The sequence below is a fragment of the Bubalus bubalis genome, chromosome 22 (assembly GCF_019923935.1).
Source record: "Bubalus bubalis isolate 160015118507 breed Murrah chromosome 22, NDDB_SH_1, whole genome shotgun sequence".
NCBI classification, from domain to species: domain Eukaryota; kingdom Metazoa; phylum Chordata; class Mammalia; order Artiodactyla; family Bovidae; genus Bubalus; species Bubalus bubalis.
Window position 1 is genome coordinate 11,952,877 of NC_059178.1, and position 18,766 is coordinate 11,971,642.

An 18,766-nucleotide genomic window follows, 5' to 3' on the forward strand; every position below is an offset into this window, starting at 1 on the left:
CAAATCCTGGGAGGCCTCCCGGGGAGTCCTGAATAGAGGGTAGGGAGGGGAGGAGGTTAGGCAGATGGCGGGGATAAAACGGTGCTAGAGGCAAATTCACCAGCAGCACATTTTTTTTTTTGGCTGTGCTACACGGCTTACAGGATCCTAGTTCCCCCACCAGGGATTGAACCCAGGCTGCGGCAGTAAAAGCCCGGAATCCTAACCACTAGCCCACTGGGGGAGCTCCCCAGCTGCACAATTATAAAGCCACAGAGTTTAGAGCTGGATCATCTAATCCAACCGCCTTCTGTAGAGCCATGAATCATTGGTCATGGCCACGTGGCAGAGGCAAGACTAAGAACTGGACCTCCCCTCTTTCTCGCACCCTCCAGCTTCCCCCTAAATACTGAGCCCAGTGCTCTGATTCCACTGGAGCTAGGAATACCCTCTCGAACACCGAGCGTTCTTGAGGATTCCAAGGACCGCTCGTCCCAGCCATTCCAGCCAGACATACCTTGTGTGAATAGTGCTGATCAACGATCCTCGCCAACCCAAAATCCCCAATCTTGAGCACGAGGTCCTCGGTGCTGATGAAGATGTTGGCGGGCTTCAGGTCCCGGTGCAGCACATTGGCAGAGTGGATGTACTTAAGCCCCCGGAGCAGCTGGTACATGAACAGCTTGGCGTGCTCCTCGGTCAGCGTGCCCTGCTCCAGCAGGCGTGCCAGGTCGGTCTCCATGTACTCCTGGACGATGTAGGCCACGCTGAACTTGAACAGCTCACCCTGCAGGTCGGTGCCCTGGGGCCCCAGCACCTCGTACACCTTCACGATGTTGTCGTGGTCCAGGCGCTGGATAATCTTGATCTCCCGGAGCGCGTGCTTCCTGCTTCGGGCATCACTCAGGGTGATCTTCTTCACTGCCACCTTCCGGCGGGCCCTGCTGTCCACGGCGGACAGCACCAGCCCATTGACGCCGAAACCTAGGGGCTGGAAGTCAACGAAGCGCCCGCCCAGGTCATAGCCGTAGACGCTGGCGAGGCAGCCACCCTTCTCGGCCATGGTTGGCTCAGTGGTCAGGCGCTGCCCGTGGGACAGAGGGGCAGTCGGGAAAGACTGAGTCCCAGCTCCTGACTTCCCCAGCCCTCCTCATTCTGTCAAGTCCCAAGGCTGAAGGATGCCTTTTCTCCTGGTGATGTCACTGCCACCGGCTCTCTGGAGACAAGAGTGGCATCTGTCCATACCCGCTGAGCTGCAGAAGTTGGAGGCTCAGGCTGTCCCCTTAGCCTTGCCCTGGGAAGGCCGTCCACCAACTCCTATGTGCCCTGAGCCTCCCTGGAAGCTTAGAATGGCTCATGATTCTTTCAAATACAGTATTTTGGAAAGAAAACCCAGTCCCATTATCTATGTGAATGGAAAGTTTTCTCTCATGATGGACCACAAAGTAAAGATGCAGAAACTCTCCCGTTTAAATTCTTTGTTATAAGAGGTTCCTTCTGGCTCAAATGTGCAGCCGTTGCTGAGCTATGTTCCTTTCCTTTTGATGGTCCAAAGTCTAGTGGTATGGCAGCCTCTGGCAGCCTGGGAGCTGCCCTCCCAGTCCCAAGCAGTATGAAGGGATCCCAACAGTAGATTCGAGAGGCTTGTAGGGACTTCTCTGTACCTCTGCCAGCTTTCCTTTCTACCAGCTCCTCTCAGATTCTGAAACCCAAACCAGTCTGTTGAATGTTGGTGAAGGAAGCTGGAGAAATTCAAGCACCTTTCATGAACTCTACACCAAACTGCACCTGAAGTCCCAGACCTGGGTCTCACCTGCCTGGCCTGGATCCTCCGGAGACTTCAGAGGCAGGCAGTGTCCTCTGTCACCCCCTCATCCACATCACCGTGAAGGAGATTGTGTTCTGCTGGACCCAGAGAGGCTGGCAGGAATGCAGCATCTTTCAGACCGAGTCTCCTTCCCTGTCAAAGAGACAATGTTGGGTAAATTTCCACACTTCAGCTTCCAACACCTTCCCACTTGGGTGCCTTTTGTTAACCAGCCCAAGTGTTATTTGATCTGTCCAGCCAGCTGAAACATTGCTTGCTCAGGGGATTCCAGGCTTTGCACTGCCCAAGCCACCCAGCCTGCTGTATGCAACGCTCCCCTGGAAGAGAGAGAAGATGGATTGATTTGATAAGATCATCAGCTAGTGTGCCTTTAATGTAAATGCCTTCTCCCCGAAGGTTAACATGCACAAGCTGTGGGTGGCAGTGATCAGCTCTGACTTTTGCAAAAATCATTCATTATGCCCTCCAAACACACACAGCAGCACTAGCGGAGAAGGGTAACAGTAAAAAGAAACTCATTGCAGACGGAAAATAAGGGATCAATACATTTGTTTTTCTACTTGGACCCCTTTTCTTCCTTCTTTTGCAAATGTCTTTGAATATTTTGAAAGAATTTGCTAAACACAGATTTAATTATTTGTATCTCTTTCTTTCCATGTAATAGCACAAGAATGCATACATACAAACTATAAGGAAATGTTGTTGCCACCCTAGAAAAGGAACTTTCTGCACAGCAAAACAGGACATAGGCTTCTTAGCAGGACAGTAGCATTGGCATGATGAACTGTATTCTTTCTGATAATGGGGACCTCGCTCTATGGGGTCGCAAAGAGTCGGACACGACTGAGCGACTTCACTTTCACTTTTCACTTTCATGCAATGGAGAAGGAAATGGCAACCCATTCCAGTGTTCTTGCCTGGAGAATCCCAGGGACAGGGGAGCCTAGTGGGCTGCTGTATGGGGTCACACAGAGTCGGACACCACTGAAGCAACTTAGCAGCAGCCAACAGCAGCAGCTCTTGAAAGCAATGAGTCAGATCATATCCTGATTGCCCCCTGGTGGTTCCTGACTCAAATTGCAGGCAAAGGACTTCATTGGGGAGGGAAAAAAATGTCAAAAAGAGCAATTCAGATCTCTGAAGAAAAGACAATATTATAGCTTCTTAGGGAGTCACAGGTTTCCTAAGTTTGTTAAATCCACATATATACAGAGAACAAATGCTGTATCCTGTGCAGAAGAGTGAATCTAGCCAGGGCTGCTGCTTCATTCTCTTCATACTGTAGGGTCCCCTATAGGGCTACGTACACATCTGAACTTTGCAGATGGTAAATGAAGCAAGACAATTGTCAACTCAATGCTCTAAAATTAAGGGGACAAATTAGAGGACACAAATGATCTGAAATGGTAAACAATCAAATGCTCTCTGCTGCTGCTGCTGCTGCTGCTAAGTCGCTTCAGTTGTGTCCGACTCTGTGCGATCCCATAGATGGCAGCCCACCAGGCTCCCCCGTCCCTGCGATTCTCCAGGCAAGAATACTGGAGTGGGTTGCCATTTCCTTCTCCAATGCAGGAAAGTGAAAAGTGAAAGTGAAGTCGCTCAGTTGTGTCCGACTCTTAGACCCCATGGACTGCAGCCTACCAGGCTCCTCCATCCATGGGATTTTCCAGGCAAGAGTACTGGAGTGGGGTGCCATTGCCTTCTCCAAAATGCTCTCTAAAGACTTCTAATGAAAGGAATTTGCCAAGAATCTGAAACATAATAATTGCTCAACAGATATTATCTGTTGCTGCTACTCTTAAAAATTCCCTTTACTTGCATAAGATGTACCTGCTATTCTGATGTTTCATCAACCTTCAGTAATTCTACTGTACATGTTTTTATTGGGCCCAGCCACAAAATAATCAGAATTTCAGATTGGGAAGCAATTGTAGCAAACAAGTCCAGTGGTCCTTAACTGAGGGTGGTCCTGCCTTCTTTGGCTACTCTGACAAGAAGTCACTACAGGCCTTTAATGGGCAGAGTTGGATTTGCTAACCATCCTGATGAGCATCTCCATCAATGAATAATGCCAGCATCTCCACTGAGAGACTGCAATTCTAGTCCGAGTTCCCACTTTGGAGATAAGGGCACTGGGGCTCAAAGAACACCAGCTTAGTGCTTCTAGCACAGACAGGATCAATAAACACTTGAGGAATTGATAAACACCATTCACTTTGAAGATTCCAAGCCAGTTAGAGACAGTGCTAAGACCACCCACTGAGTCAATCTGTGGCCTGTGCAGTGAAGTCCACTTGGTCACCTAATTCGGGGGAACAAAAGAACCACCTGGGGCCCCATTCCATCCCTCCTCCAATTCCTGCTGCCCAAGTCAGGGAACAGAAACTAAACTGGAACTCCTTTCACTTTCCACCCATATACTTGGCCTGGTTCCCAAGGGCACAGCAAACAGAGGCAATTGTATATTTTGCTTTATGAGGGGAGATGCTAAAGGCTTCTTCCCTTTCCGGCTCCCACTGGGTGGTAAACAGAGACGGGAAAGAGCACCTAAACAGGGAGATGACATCACCAGCAAGCTGCAGGCAGGATTTGTTCCAGATCAGCTGCAGTGCAGATAATCTGTGGATAATTAAGAGGGACTTTATTTATTTTTAAAACTCTTTCTTCTTCCTCTCACAGGCAGAGGGGCTGTCGTGTGTGTGTGTGTTTGTGTGTGAGTGGTCTGCTCAACAAACTATTGGCAGGTACCTCTTCACCTTGGGAAGGCTCTATTCCAGCTACTGCACTGTTCTCATGGACTCTAAACACACTCTTTTAACTCCTGCCTCGCTTCTTTGCTTGCATCTTCCCTGTTCCCGAAATGTTCTGCTTCCTGCCCACTTGTTGAAACCCTGTCCATCATTCTGAATCCAGATGAAGTCTCACTTCCCCCCTGAAGTGTCTTCAGTGACATTCCAATCTTTCCTGAACTCCTGTACATCCGTGTGTATATACTTTATTTGACATTTGCCATATACTAATCTGGGCTATTATTTAACTTTTTATACATGTCCATCTCTCAACTTGACTTTAAGCTCCAAGTCCAGGACACAAAGCAGCACTTAGAACATAATGGATTGGAGTTACTTTCGGTCCATTTGTTACATCTACAAAACCGCAATGGCCAACTTCCCGAGACAGCCAGCCTGCCCTCCCTTCCGTGGCTGCCCCAATGCAACGTGTTCATTGCAACAGGGCTCTTCACACAAGCCTCAGCTGCTCAGACAAACCAATATTTCTGAACTTAGATGCTGCCTCTCTTAGCATTTCAACACAAACCAGGCAGCCCTCGTCTGACCATTTCTCTGTTCCCATTTGAGTTTACTGTGATTCATCCCTTCTCAAACCTCCTATTTTCTAAGTTTTCCCATATCATTCCCCTATAATTTCTACCATAAACCCTTTGCCTTTCCCCACAGGTGGACTGATTATGAAACACTGATTACCTACGAAGTCTCAGATTAGTGGTTCTTTTCTGGTGTGGGCCCATCGGGCCTGGGGAGTCCCAGACCCCACACCTGGATGTGCCCTCCTGGGCAGAGGGTGGATGGCAGCTCTTGATGTGATGAAGCTTCTAGAGCAAATCACAGCTGTTCCCCATTTGGAGGTGGTGGCTCAGAGCTGCTCTGAATCACAGGTGTGATTCGGAACTAGGGAGCTGGCATTAACCTTGAGAGGCGGAAAGGTCATGGTCCAGTTGTGCTCAAATGACACTCAGGGAGAAGAATGCATGTAATTCTTCCAAGGGCAGCAAGGCTCCCATGATTCCATGGGGAACGTTGTAATAAAACATACAAATGGAAATCTCTACCCCCGGACTCCGTCCAGAGGAGCTTCTCCTCTCCACCGATTTCTCACCAACTTTCCACCAATTTCTTATTTGAGGCCAATTAATTATCCTCTCATGCATTCAGCTTTTAACATGTAGAGGCAAACCAGAGACGAGCTGGTGTGTGCCAACTGCCCCTTTCGAGGACTCCTGGGGCTCTGGTTTACAAAGTGGCTTTGGAAAGTCTAAATTTAGATTCACCTCCTCTGATCCTCCCCAACCTCACATTGGCAGCTTTCAGCAGGAACTATGGCCCCCAGCGAAGTGCTGACATTTCCCAGACACTGCTTTCTTCCCCCTCCTGAGCATCTAAAATCTTACAGGAAAGCCTCCCCCAGCGGGGCTGATGTTTACCATTGAACAGGCTATCCACTGCACAGTTCCAGGTGCTGTCATTCACATCACAGTCGAGTCTGCCTGACTCAAAGCTTGGTGATCCTCATTGCTGTAGTCTATGTGAATGAAGTGCCCTAGCAGAGACTGACAATTTTTTTTTTCTATAAAGAGTCAAGAATAAATACCTTAGGCTTTATAGCACCATCTCTGGTACAACTACTCAACCCTGTCTTTGTATCACAAGAGCAGCCACAGACAATACCTCAATGAATGGCATGGCTGCATTTCAGGAACACTTTATTTACAAAAATAGGTGGGGGGCTGGGTTTGGCCAGGGGGTAAGTTGCTGACCCCTACTCTGGATCATGTAGGAACATCTAGCTTGTTCCCAAGGAGGCACTGAAGTATGCCATAACCAGGCCTTTCCTACTCTACCTCATTGCCCCTCGGAGCTGCCCTAGGCCCCAAGCCTGCCCTCCCTAGGAGGTTCCCTGGGCTCCAGACTCCATCAGGCTTAGTTCAGCTCACCTATAGGTTGCATGCCCTCAGGACCCAGCTTTCCAACAAACTACCTACCAACCCTTTGATGATTCTATGGTGCTGTTGATGGGCCTCACTCCCAAACCCACATGCATTTTCACGGAGGCTTTCTGGGGGAGTGGCGAAGACAACATGATGAAGACGGGGTACCTACACACAGGGAGGGTTCACGCTGGGCCAAGGGTCTGACATTAGTTGGTTGGGTCTCACAAGAGCCCCTTGGGATTGATATCATTCTCCCACGAAGCCCCCGAGGGAAACAACTTTCCCAAAGCCACACAAGCAGCCAGAGGCGAATCTGGGGGCGTAAACATGAGTCTGCCTGCCGCCAAAGTCCACACTTCTCGTCCCTGAAACATATTAGCTGAGCCCAGCTAAGTGATTCCCACCAAGAACTATCTAGACCCAGTGTGACGTCCCAGGATTAGTGAAGGACAAGTTTGGGGGAGGCACACCTTGTGGGTCTTAAAGCACAAAGCAGCCCCTTTTCAGCATGTGTTCAGCTCCAGTTTGGAGATCACAGGTAATCAGCCCACTTGGTAAAAAGAAAAATGGAGAAGTAAAACATTACAATGAGATTGGGTGAAAGAAAACCAAATGAAACACAAAGCCAAACCAATAAATAAACAAAACTTCTGCTAAGTTCAAACAACCACAACCCTGCCTTCCAACCAGTACCTGACCTCTTCTCTAACTATAAACCTCAGATGCCAGAGCCCCTGGCTGCAGGGACTGGCCATCCTAGAGGGAAGCTGAGCTGAGCATCCTCCCAGCTGGTCCCATAGCTGCCACTGGCCCCCTGCCCAGGAACCACTCCCACTTCCTCCAAAGGAACAGAGACCAAGTCTGGGTCAGCCACTGAGCGGCTGAGCCCAACTCAGGGATGACCCATGGTTGGATGGGGGCTCTACAGCAGAGCTTCTCAACATCAGCACAATTATGATTAAATCATTCTTGGGGCTTCCCTGAAGGCTCAGAGGGTAAAGAATCTGCCTGCAATGCAGGAGACTCAGGTTCAATCCCTGGGTCGGGAAGATCCCCTGGAGTAAGGGAATGGTAACCCACTCCCGTATTCTTGCCTGGCAGACCACAGTCGCAGAGAGTCAGACACGACTGAGCAACTAACATTTGCACTTTCATTCTTGGCTGCAGGCCTGGCCTGTGCACTGTAGGATCCCTGGCCTCTACCCACTAGATACCAGTAGTGCCCCCTAGTTGTTGCAACCAAAATACCTCTAATCATTGAAAACCATCACCAGTGGAGAAGGCACAAAATCATACCCAGTAGAGAACCACTGGTCCGAAGCAGCACTCTCCAGCAGAGACAGCATTGTCAATTTCACAGTAGAGTTATTTGTTTCACAGAGCTTGGGGGGCCTCCCAGGTGGTGCTTAGTGGTAAAGAACCTGCCTGCCAATGCAGGAGACATAAGAGATGTGGGTTCAACCCCTGGGCCAGGAAGATCGCTTGCAGAAGCACATGGCAACCCACTCCAGTATTCTTGCCTGGGAAATCCCATGGACAGAGGAGCCTGGCAGGCTCACAAAGACTGAAGCAACTTAGCACAACACGGTACAGTATTACCAAAAATTTAGCAACCCTAGCTCTGCCCCACTAAACGCCAACAGCACCCCTGGTTCCTGTGACAGCCTCACTGCCAAAATCCCAGAGGGTGATGACATCCACACCCATCCCCACCGAGGGCCATACGTCTAAGTCAGTCGTGCTAATTCAACTCCCATTTGACAGGTGTCATATGATCTAGTTCTGGACAATAGCCTTATAGCAAAGATCACTGCAGGGACTTCATTGAAAAAGTTCTTCCCTTACTCCCTGTCCTTAGATGCAGTTGTAGGATGCAGTTGTGGTGCCGGTGCCACAGCAGCTATCTTGAGACCATGTGGCAACAAAGCCAGCACACTGGAGTTGGCAGACGAGCATGGGGCCTTGCAGACGTCGCTGAGTAGCTAGGCTAAGACTGGAAATGCTTGCCTCCAGCTTTCCTGCCAAGTGAGACGGTCAAGTTCTATTTTTGTTTAAGGCATTTTTTACTGGCTTGTTTTTAACCTGAAATACCTGATAGAAAGTATATGGTTGGTCTAAGTGGGAAATAAAGAGATGTGGAACACATGGCTCCTGACCTCAAGGAGCTTATATTCCTACAGGGAGAGCAGGCCCACATAACAATTACAGAAATGGTGCAAAAATATTCGGGGGCCAGCTTCATCCTTCTCCTACAGGGGGAGTAGGAGTTAGGACCAGGCGGGTCAGTCAGAGAAGCCTCCTGGAGGAGGGGAAGGTCCCCACCTCCTGGCTTCAGGTCCTGTGGAATCCCCTCCCCTAAATGTGTATAGACTTAGTGGCTCACTTTAAAAAAAAAAACTATTTTTTGGCCGCAACAAGGCATGTGGGATCTTTGTTCCTCAACCAGGGACTGAACCCGCATTACTCTGCAGTGTTAGCATGGAGTCTTAACCACGGGACCAACAGGGACGCCCCCTGACTCACTTCTACGGAATATGGTCGGAGTAACGGGATGTTACTTCTGAGATCAGGATACAGGAAGACTGTGGCTTCCAGCCCAGGTGGAGCCAGAGGCTGTGTCGTGAGGCGGCCCCGAAGGGGGGCCCAGGTGCGATCTTACAGTGGGATCTTCTGAGGCCTGCTGGCCGTCACATGAGTGAGCTGGGAAGTGGATCTTTCCCCCCGTGAGCTTGAGGGGACTGCAGCCCTTCCCGGAGGCCATGGCCCCACTGAAGTCTCACCCAGACCTTATACCACAGGCACCAGCTAAAAGCTGGGCCCAGATTCCTGACCCAGAGAAACTGTGTGATGTCAAGTGCTGCTTAAGTTAGTTAAATGTGGGGGTGTTTATTATAGGCAATAGGTGACTAACGGAGGGGAGGGAGCTGGAGGCCTCAGTTTTTGACATGGCCAAGACGGAAAAGGGGCAGACTTGGCCTGAGACCTTGAGTCTACTGGGCAGGGGTTCCTGGGTCAGAGCTGGCTTAGATCCCATCAGATTCCAGAGCCAGACAGGACCCTGGGGAGTCGGGGTTGCTGGGGAAACTTACCTTTCTTTATTCACTGACATAACCCCACGGGGGAGTCCAGTGTCTGACACACAGTAAGGATTCTAGAAATAAATGCCAGTTGACATAGGAATGGCTACCTGCTTGCAGTAAGATTAGGGTTATGACAAAGTATAACCCATGTGGAAAGACAACTGCCCCCGAGCCCAGATTAGAAAGCTTTTTGAATCCCTCCAGGGAGGAGTGGGCAGAGGAAGCTGGTTAGGATTAGGGTGAGCCACAGTCCATGGGGTCACGACTGAGTGACTAACACACACACACACACACACACACACACACACACACACAGGCGGTGAGCTGGGGATAAAGGCGGGGCTCAAGCAAGGATGCCACCCAGACCTCAGAAGAGAGGTGACACGTGGCCTCACCAAGGAAAGGGCTGCTGATCCCGAGGCAGTGATCACTGGGTTCTCTCTGGTTTTTAGCACTGAGCCTCTGTGCGTCTTGCAGTAGGAGGCAGCTGTGGGGCGCCCAGGAATCAAGGGGAACAACTCCTCCTGGTCTTTTGACTCTTGAAGTACCACTCCCTCGACCCAGGAGGTGAACAGGCTGGGGGGCGTTCACGGGTAGAAAGGCGTCTGAGCCCGGAAGCCCTTTCTATTTGTGGGAACCCACGTGCAGGGGCAGCTGGCTCTCCCCAGGGTCGACACCCATGATGCCAACTCAGGCTGCAGGTCCTACGCCCCAAGCTTCTCTCACTCCCAGGACCACTCCAGCCAAGGTCTTCGGATACCCCTTCACACACCAGCCAGCACTTCAGCCACCAGCCCCAGACCCAAAGCATTGCTTGGCCTAAAATACACGTATATCCCAAGCGGGGAGCCACTGACAGGCCTGGTCCCCAGGCCAGGCCCCAGTGAGCGTCCTCCCCTGAGATGTGCAAACACCTTCACGTCCCCGTGAGGCAGTGATGCCACCGGCCCTGGCTGGTTTCCCATTTACAGCTTCCTCCAGAACATGCCAGTGGGGATGCCAAGTGTAAGAAACAGGAGGGGAACCTGTTTTATCATCATCTCCTTGAGGGGGGAAGGGAGGAGAGCTCCAGAGGGGCTGGAAGGATAAAAGGAGCGGAGGGGACATCAAATTCTGGGGTTACCACCTCCCCCAGAAGCAGACTCGGAAAGCATTCAGTTCAGTCTTTCCTCTGCCTTTTCTCTTGAAAATTACGTAACCAGCCAGGGAGAACAAAGGCTTCCCAAGCCTCCCAACAATACTGAAATAGCTCAGTGAGAAATTCCAGCGACCTCATTGGAGCTCCAAAGCCCACATCGGTGCAGAGCTGGGGGCGGGCAGTCTGGGTCCTCAAGTGGTGGGGAGTGGGTGCTGGTCGCCACGGGAACAGCATGGGGGCAGGAGCTCCACCTGCACAGGCTCGAGGCTGCGAGTGTGACTTTTAGATCACAAGTGTGTGAGGCTGTGTGTGTGTGCCAGCACTGAAATCCTTCTGATTTGACACAACTCCTCCATTTGACCTTTATCGACGCAAAGGAAAAACTTCTCGTATTTTTTTTTTTCCTAAGGAACAAAACCTGGGATCGCAGAAGATGTTGGCCTCTTTCAAAATCTAAATCAGGACAGCTCTGACTTCAGTGGCTAAATAAGGTGAGCCCTTTGGGGCTTGCTTTGTTTGGACTGTGTTCTCAAGGGCAGAGATCCCAGCCAGGGTCTCAGCCTCTCCAAAGCAGAGCCTGCCTCTTTCATTTCTCCCACACTCACACCAGCACCCACTGTACGGTGCCCACGGGCCACTGTGCCTTCCTGAATTCCGGGACTACTCTCTCTGAGCCCAGATTTCATGATCCATCGTGGTCCCTGGAGGAGTTCGTTGTTCAGATCTGATTTTTCCTGCCAAACGCTGGGGCCCATACAGGGAGCCACTTACTCCCCTGTAGGGTCAGCAGATGGCAAGGATGCTGAAAGATCCCTGGTTTGTAGCTAAAGGATACAGCATTAAGTTATCTTGCCTTTAGATCAGAAATGGCAACTTCCGTTATGTGTACTACTATCAACTCATTTTTGCACCCACAGCAGATGCTGATAACCAGTGATCACCCCTCTTTCCTGATGAGCCAGGAAGATGAGAACCCTTCTCCATCAGCATTCTGAGAGGCCCTGTCGATGGCCCACAGCTGGTGCTCAGGGCAGAGCCTATCTGCGTGGACAGGCAGGCTCTCTCTGAGCTCCTTGCCCCCACTGGGATCAAGCCCCCACCGTGTTCCCCAGGCACGCAGTCTGACTTGCTGGTGTTTATTGAGGGCCTACTATGTGCTGGGCACCATCACACACGGTCAACAATGTTTGAGGCTCCATGGCACATGGCGAGGAAGGCATAATTATTCTCGATGTGAATAAACACGGCACCAGTGATTTGTGCAGGGCAGGCACCTGTCCCCTCCCCTCCCTTCTGTGTCGAGAGAAGTGAACTGACTTGCTCAAGATCACACACTAGATGGGGTTGACCCCACTTCCTGATCCAGGCTTGGTTGCAACCCTAGTGCATTCTGTCATCTCCTATGGGGGCTCCTGCCATGAAGCTCCCACCGCCATCCCTCTCACATTTGAGGGCTCACTTTTGTTTCTTTAGTCTCCCCACTTCCTTGGAGGAGAAGCCTTGCTCCTTTAAATCACCTTGGAAACTGGCATCCCATCTAACGGTCTCAGCCTCTGACCTCATAGCTTCCTCGAGTCCACTCACCGGCCATCCATTGAATACGTCATCTTCTCTCTTGCCTCTAGGCCTCCATGCATGCCGTTTCCTCTCTTCCTCTGGCTAATTCTTACTTCTCCTCTGGGTCTAAGCTTAAATGCCTTTTCATCCAGGAAGCCTTCCCTGATGCTTTGTTCCCTCTCCAGACTAGCTTATCTGTCAGACTGTGTTCTCCCCTCTCATACTACTTTCTCTCTTTTAGTCTGAGCTTTAATCCCTTGTCTTCAGTGTTTGATTGGAAGCTTGGAGAGGCAGTGGCCCATGTGCATCACTCTGGCCCCAATGCCTAATTATTAACTTACTTAACAATAAATAATATTTGGGCAGAACAATCTGCCTGCAATGCAGGAGATCCTGGTTTGATTCCTGGGTCGGGAAGATCCCCCAGAGAAGGGATATGCTACCCACGCCAGTATTCTTGGGCTTCTCTGGGGTTCAGATGGTCAAGAATCCTCCTGCAATGCAGGAGCACCTGGGTTTGATCCCTGGGTTCGGAAGATCCCCTGGAAGAGGGTATGGCAACCTTCTCCAGTATTCCTGCCTGGAGAATTCCCATGGACAGAGGAACCTGGCGGGCTACCGTTCATGGGATTGCAAAGAGTTGGACATGACTGAGCAACTAAGCACCACACAGGGCAGAACAAATGGATTCTGAGAAGCCCTATGGTCCAGAGTATCATTAACAAATTCATATTTGTGATACTCACTTCTTTCCTCCTCATGAGAGATGCCACCCAGATGCAAGAATTTCACAAGTTTTTTCCTGATTTGAATCCTGCGTGCGGTACAGTCCCTTTAATAAACTTCATTGAGCTCTTGACTTCCTTTCACTGGTCTGCTTCCCACCCAGGCACCTGGCCCACTGTCCCGTGGACGTGCCACGGGCTACCCCCTACTATTCCCACGGACGCTAATCACTTCCAGGGGTTGCGCTCAAAGGTACAAAGAAATCATTCGTAGAGCAGAAAGAGTGTTCTCTCTCCTGGTGATTGCATCCCGCTGTCCACAGGTGACAGAAGAGCTGGCATCCCGACAGCTCAGATGACAGCAACGATCGCCGGCCCACACGGCGCTGTCACAGCCGAGGAGGAAAGCTGCGGGCTGGGAGCCGGGAGGCCTGGGTTCAAGTCTTCTCACTGCCTGGGTGCTCTCCAGGAAATGGGAAAAACCAAACTTCCCCACCTCCAGATCACAAGAGACAAACCTCAGGTATTGATAAGCTACTCAGTCTATGGTACTTTGTTGTAGGAGCCCAAACAGACTAAGACAGTTCAGTTTAGTCGCTCAGTCATGTTCAGTTCTTTGCGACCCCATGGACTGCAGCACACCAAGGCCTCCCTGTCCTTAAGCATCTGCCAGAGCTGGCTCAAACTCATGTCCATTAATTGGTGATGCCATCCCACCAACTCATCCTCTGTCATCCCCTTCTCTTCCTGCCTTCAATCTTTCCCAGCATCAGGGTCGTTTTCAATGAGTTGGCTCTTTGCATCAAGTGGCCAAAGAATTGGAGCTTCAGCTTCAGCATCAGTTCTTCCAATGAATATTCAGGACTGAGTTCCTATAGGATTGACTGGTTGGATCTCCTTGCAGTCCAAGGGACTCTCAAGAATCTTCTCCAGCACCACAGTTCAAAAGCATGAATTCTTCGGTGCTCAGCTTTCCTTATAGTCCAGCTCTCACATCCATACGTGACCACTGGAAAAACCATAGCTTTGACTAGATGGACCTTTGTCCGCAAAGTGATGCCTCTGCTTCTTAATACCAGGGGCTAACCTGGCCCATCACGGTGAGGCCACCTGCTCTCAGGGACCTCCAAGCGTCCATCGCCCTCTCCTCAACTCTCCCTGAGAACACCTCCTTCACTGAAAGGCTATGAGACTCCAAGACTCAGAATCTCATGCCACAGAGATCACATTGTAGGAACATGACCCACTGGAAGGGAAACGTGCTGATGGGTGCTTGCTTTTTCATTTTCCTCCTCGCTCTAGCAGAAGATATACCAGCAAGTGTCACTGGCCTCTTAGAAACAATGAGGCCCTGCAAGCCTGTGAGAGATTCTATATACAAATAGCCCTCTTATGTTTGATGGTCAAGGTCATTAAAACCTACTGGACAAGGAAGCAGGAGGGAAGGAAGTGATCAGCCTTTCGATTATGAGAACTCCCTGGAGAAGAACGGTTCCACTGCCTGGGAAGGAAGTGGAGGAAGACTGGGGAAAAAAGCGATGGAAGCAAGAGAGCAAGAGGAAGCAGGGAGGTGGGCAGGGGACCACCCACCACGCCCCCACAACTGCCCCTCTCCCACCCTGGGGTTCTTAAGATAAATGAGGCAAAGAACAAGAGCCCAGATGGTGATACTGGGTTTTCCAGCTGGCACGTGTGTTCTTAGCTGGTTTCAATTTCATTTGGAGAAAGGTGTCCATCCTGGGTGTCAGAACACTGCCAGTTCAGCTCACACTAATTGCCCTCAGCCTTGCCAGGTGGCTTAGCCAGCAAAGAATCTGCCTGTAGAGCGGGAGCCCTGGGTTCGATCCTTGGGTCGGGAAGATCCCCTGGAGGAGGAAATGACAACCCACTCCAGTATTTCTTGCCTGGGGAATCCCATGGACAGAGGAGCCTGGTGGGTTACAGGGTTACAGTTCATGGGGTCACAAAAGAGCAACTGACACTTTCACTTTGCCAGATGAGGAGACTGGGACCCAGAAAAAGGAAATGAATCTTCAGGTCACTCAGAGAGGCAGGAACCAGGCTTTGTAGGGTGCCCCAGGCTGTCAGTTTGGGGTGCAGGCACTTCCAGTGGTTTCTTGGGCCCCAGGACCACCATGCAAATGGCCAGGACAGCCTCCATCAAAGAGGAACGGCGTCCTGACCAGGCTGCCAGAGAGCAGCACGCGGCCAGGCCTGGCAGGCTGGGAAGGAGCAGCCCCGCCTCCTCAAGTCATTAAGTAATTATTCAGCAACGGGGAAAAGCATCGCATATGGACCGCATGGCAGCAGCTGTCCGCCTTCCAGACTGGAATCCTCTCCCCTCACCGACAGCAGCGCTGGGAGCCAGGCTGGGCTGGGGGAGGAAGAAGGAAGGGGGAATGGTGACTTGGTCGCTGTCCCCACCGAGGATGCACAGGGCTGGTGCCCAGCACGGTGCCGCAGGAACCCTGGAGGGACAGAGCCAGTATCTGTGGCATCGGGAAGGCTCCAAGTCCATTTTGGACTGGGGAGAGCTAAGCCCCCATAGGCCAGGAGCAAAAGCCCCCTCTGTCTGTTCACGTGAAACCAAGGCCATGAAGGAAACACAGGGATGTGCATGGTCTTAAGCCTCAAGGTACCAGTGAGACAGTGGGCATTCAGAATCCTGAATAGAGGCAAGGTGGGGGCCCAAGCTGGCCCAGTTCCTCTGAGCAGGGCTGAAGAGGAGGAACAAGGTGGAAGAGGAGACCTGGGAGGAGAAGTGAGGAGAGAGAGAAGGAGGGGTAAGGGAAGAAAGAGGGACCCCCGCCCCACCTCACCCCCAGGCACCACTTCTGCCTCCTAATTGAGTTGCTGGGCGGTTGTGAGCACTTGGCATCCAGACAGTCCTCGCTGCCCGGGAGCCTTAGACAGACAGATCGTTAAAAGTCCTCACTGCAGAAAGTGCTGGAACCTCGAGAAGGTCAGCAGCATGACCAACACAATATAGACATAATCGCGCTGCGGCCACCAATTCCATGCCTCTCACAGGTACAGGGAGTCCTGGGCAGGGACTGGATTTTTTTTTTACCTGCTGGGCATTGTTAGCTGGAAACCCGGATCAGGCTGGCAGCTGGGCCAAGGAGGCATGAGTGCCTAGGCAGAGCAGAGACGCAGGGAAGCGTTCCTTTACCCCACCCTTTCTCTACAGGTTCCAGATGCACCAACCTCAGGATTTAATGATTCTGAGCACCAGCACAAATCAGGCTCTGTGTCCTTGTCATGCTGGAGTTCTCCAGAGCAGGGAACAAGAGAAAAAGCAAGGGTGTGGGCAGGGAGCTGCCTGGGAAGCGCCCAGCCACTCCCAGGCTTAAAGGCAGATCCAGTCTCCAAGCCACATCTTGGGAGGAATGCTACTGGGTAGATGTTGCCCTCAATACCTATCAGTGCTTTGAGGCCAGAGCAAACTGGGACTCAAAGGGGTAGGTAAGGCAGTTGACTGGTGTGCATCATAGACAGAGCTGCCTTCCAGAACACCTTCTAGAAGGGTGGGCTGGAAGGAGCTGTCCTCTCCAGCACTGGTCACCTCTCACTTGGAGTAAGCAGAGAGAGATGACCATCATCCCCCAGAGTCTGTGGTCCAGGAAGTCCTGTGGATACCAAAATCTAAGGGTGTTCAAGTGCCTTATATAGAATGGCACAGTATCCGCAAATAACCTGCACACACCCTCCCATATACTTCAAATCTGGAGACTATGTACAATCCCTAATACAATAAGGGCTTCCCAGGTGGCGCTAGTGGTAAAGAACCTGCCTGCCAATGCTCGGAGATAAAAGAGACGCTGGTTTGATCCCTGGGTTGGGAAGATTCCCTGGAGGAGGGGATTCTTGCCTGGAGAATCCCATGGACAGAGGAGCCTGGCAGGCTATTGTCCATAGGGTTGCATAGACTCAGACATGCCTGAGCGACTTAGCACTAATATAGTAAAAATTGCTACGTTACAAGGTGCTGGAGCATGACCAATTCAAGTTTTGCTTTTTGAAACTTTCTGGAAATTTTTTTCAAGCAGTTTTGACCTGCAGCTGTTTCAATCTGCAGATGCGGAACCTACAGATACAGAGGACTGACATCCCTACTCACGGAGGGTGGTGGGAGCAACCCCTACCATCAGTGAGAACCTTCTAGGTGGGAAGAAGTTTGCTGTTAGAGTAAGACTTTATATTACCAATGACAAAATCATTTTCTTTTTTCGAGCAACAATATGACTTGTTTTTGGTTTAGAATCTGTTTTAACCACCCAAACTGCAAATTAGGATCCCAAGTGTGGGTGGCTAGAGAGTCTTGGGACGTAGTGCCTGTGCCCACGAGGCGGGGCCCCAGGAAGTCTGGAGAGGACAGGGGGGTGGGTTTTGTCAGGATGGAGCCAAGGGGCTCCATCAGGAGCAAGAGTCAGGGTGCAAGAGTCCTGACCAACCGGAATGAGGCAGAGGGCCCGGGACTCACGGTCCACTCATATCCCTTTGTTCAATTTTATATGATTAAGGTGAGCTTTTCTTTGAAATAAAGCAAAAAGCAAACCAAACACTGACTTTGATCGTTGTCTCTTTGACCCATGGATCAATCTGTTCCATCGCTCTTCAACACAACTGCAGACAGGAATGGGCTGTCGGCTTCTACCCCACGCCTACAGGCTCCAAAGAGGCTCTGATTTCTTTTGGGTTGTCAGAAAAGGCGACTGGGACGAAGGCCTGGAAAAATCTCAGAGCCCTCCCACCCCCTGTGCCTATGCTCAGGGTGTTTTCTGAGCCTGGACTTGCCTTTCTCTTCCCACTCCCTGCCGGGTCTCCAGTGGGATGACCTCCTAGGGAAGCTGGTGTGGGCTGTGACCGGAAAGAACATGGGAGAGGTGGTGATGTGGGGAAGATAAGACTTTTTCTTGGAAATATTGCCACTTGTCCCCTTTTTTTCAGCCACACAACCTCAGCTTAGGTCCTGGATATCCTGACACGTCCAGAGCCTGCATCGGACCACCTCTAGCTTTCACCCCACTGTAACAGCAAGGCGCGAGAACCATTCACATTGGCTTCCCTGCAGCTGAGAGCACTGTAGCACTGTGGCTTCTTCCATGAGCAGGATTAGAGTGAATGAATGAATGAAGCCTAAATAGCCTCCAAATGCTCTCTCCACCACCTTCCTGCATCCTCTCCAATCCATCTTCCTTTCTTCTTTCAGTGATCTCTGAAATGCATCTGATCATTTCATTCTCCTGTTTTATAAAAGATTTTCAATAGCTCCCCACTGTTCAGAGATTGAAACTCAAGCTTCTTCCACAGCCCCCACAATGGACCTGATCTATTTTCCTGCCTCACGTCCAACCACTCCCCAAACCGCACCCCACGACACACAGACTAGGGCAATAGTCCCTGACTTGCCATTTTCTGACTTGCCATTTTCCCAGTACACACAGCCTGATGTCAGAGATCCTGTCCTCTTAGGGTCCTTGGAGCAGTGCTACCAAATGTCAACCCTGCCGTCCTCAGAGTAAGCTCTCCCTTCTCCAGGATGGTGGTGCACAATGCCTACACCCAAGGCGTCATCTCACGGGGCTGCACCTCCCTGTGGGTCATCCTTTCCAATTCTGGATGTTCCGAGAGCAAGAGTACGGTGGCTGGTTAATCCTTATATCCCCAATCGTGTACAGTTTCTGATACGTAGTAGGTGCTCAATAAAAATTTGATGAACAGATGAAG

At 50.9% G+C, this 18,766-nt stretch overlaps 1 protein-coding gene across 4 annotated transcripts in view; it reads right to left on the minus strand.

Moving 5' to 3' along the window:
* MAPK4 (mitogen-activated protein kinase 4) overlaps nucleotides 1-18,766 on the minus strand; it is a 168,030-nt gene that overhangs the window by 59,121 nt on the left and 90,143 nt on the right. For 2 of the 4 annotated variants that reach the window (XM_025273700.3, XM_025273699.3), the window contains exon 2: nucleotides 497-1,939. In XM_025273700.3, the coding sequence (XP_025129485.2) occupies nucleotides 497-1,042 (546 nt within the window). In that variant the 5' untranslated portion in view covers nucleotides 1,043-1,939. The remainder of the gene's footprint in view (nucleotides 1-496; nucleotides 1,940-18,766) is intronic. The other 2 variants (XM_025273703.3, XM_025273704.3) reach the window with 2 other exon arrangements.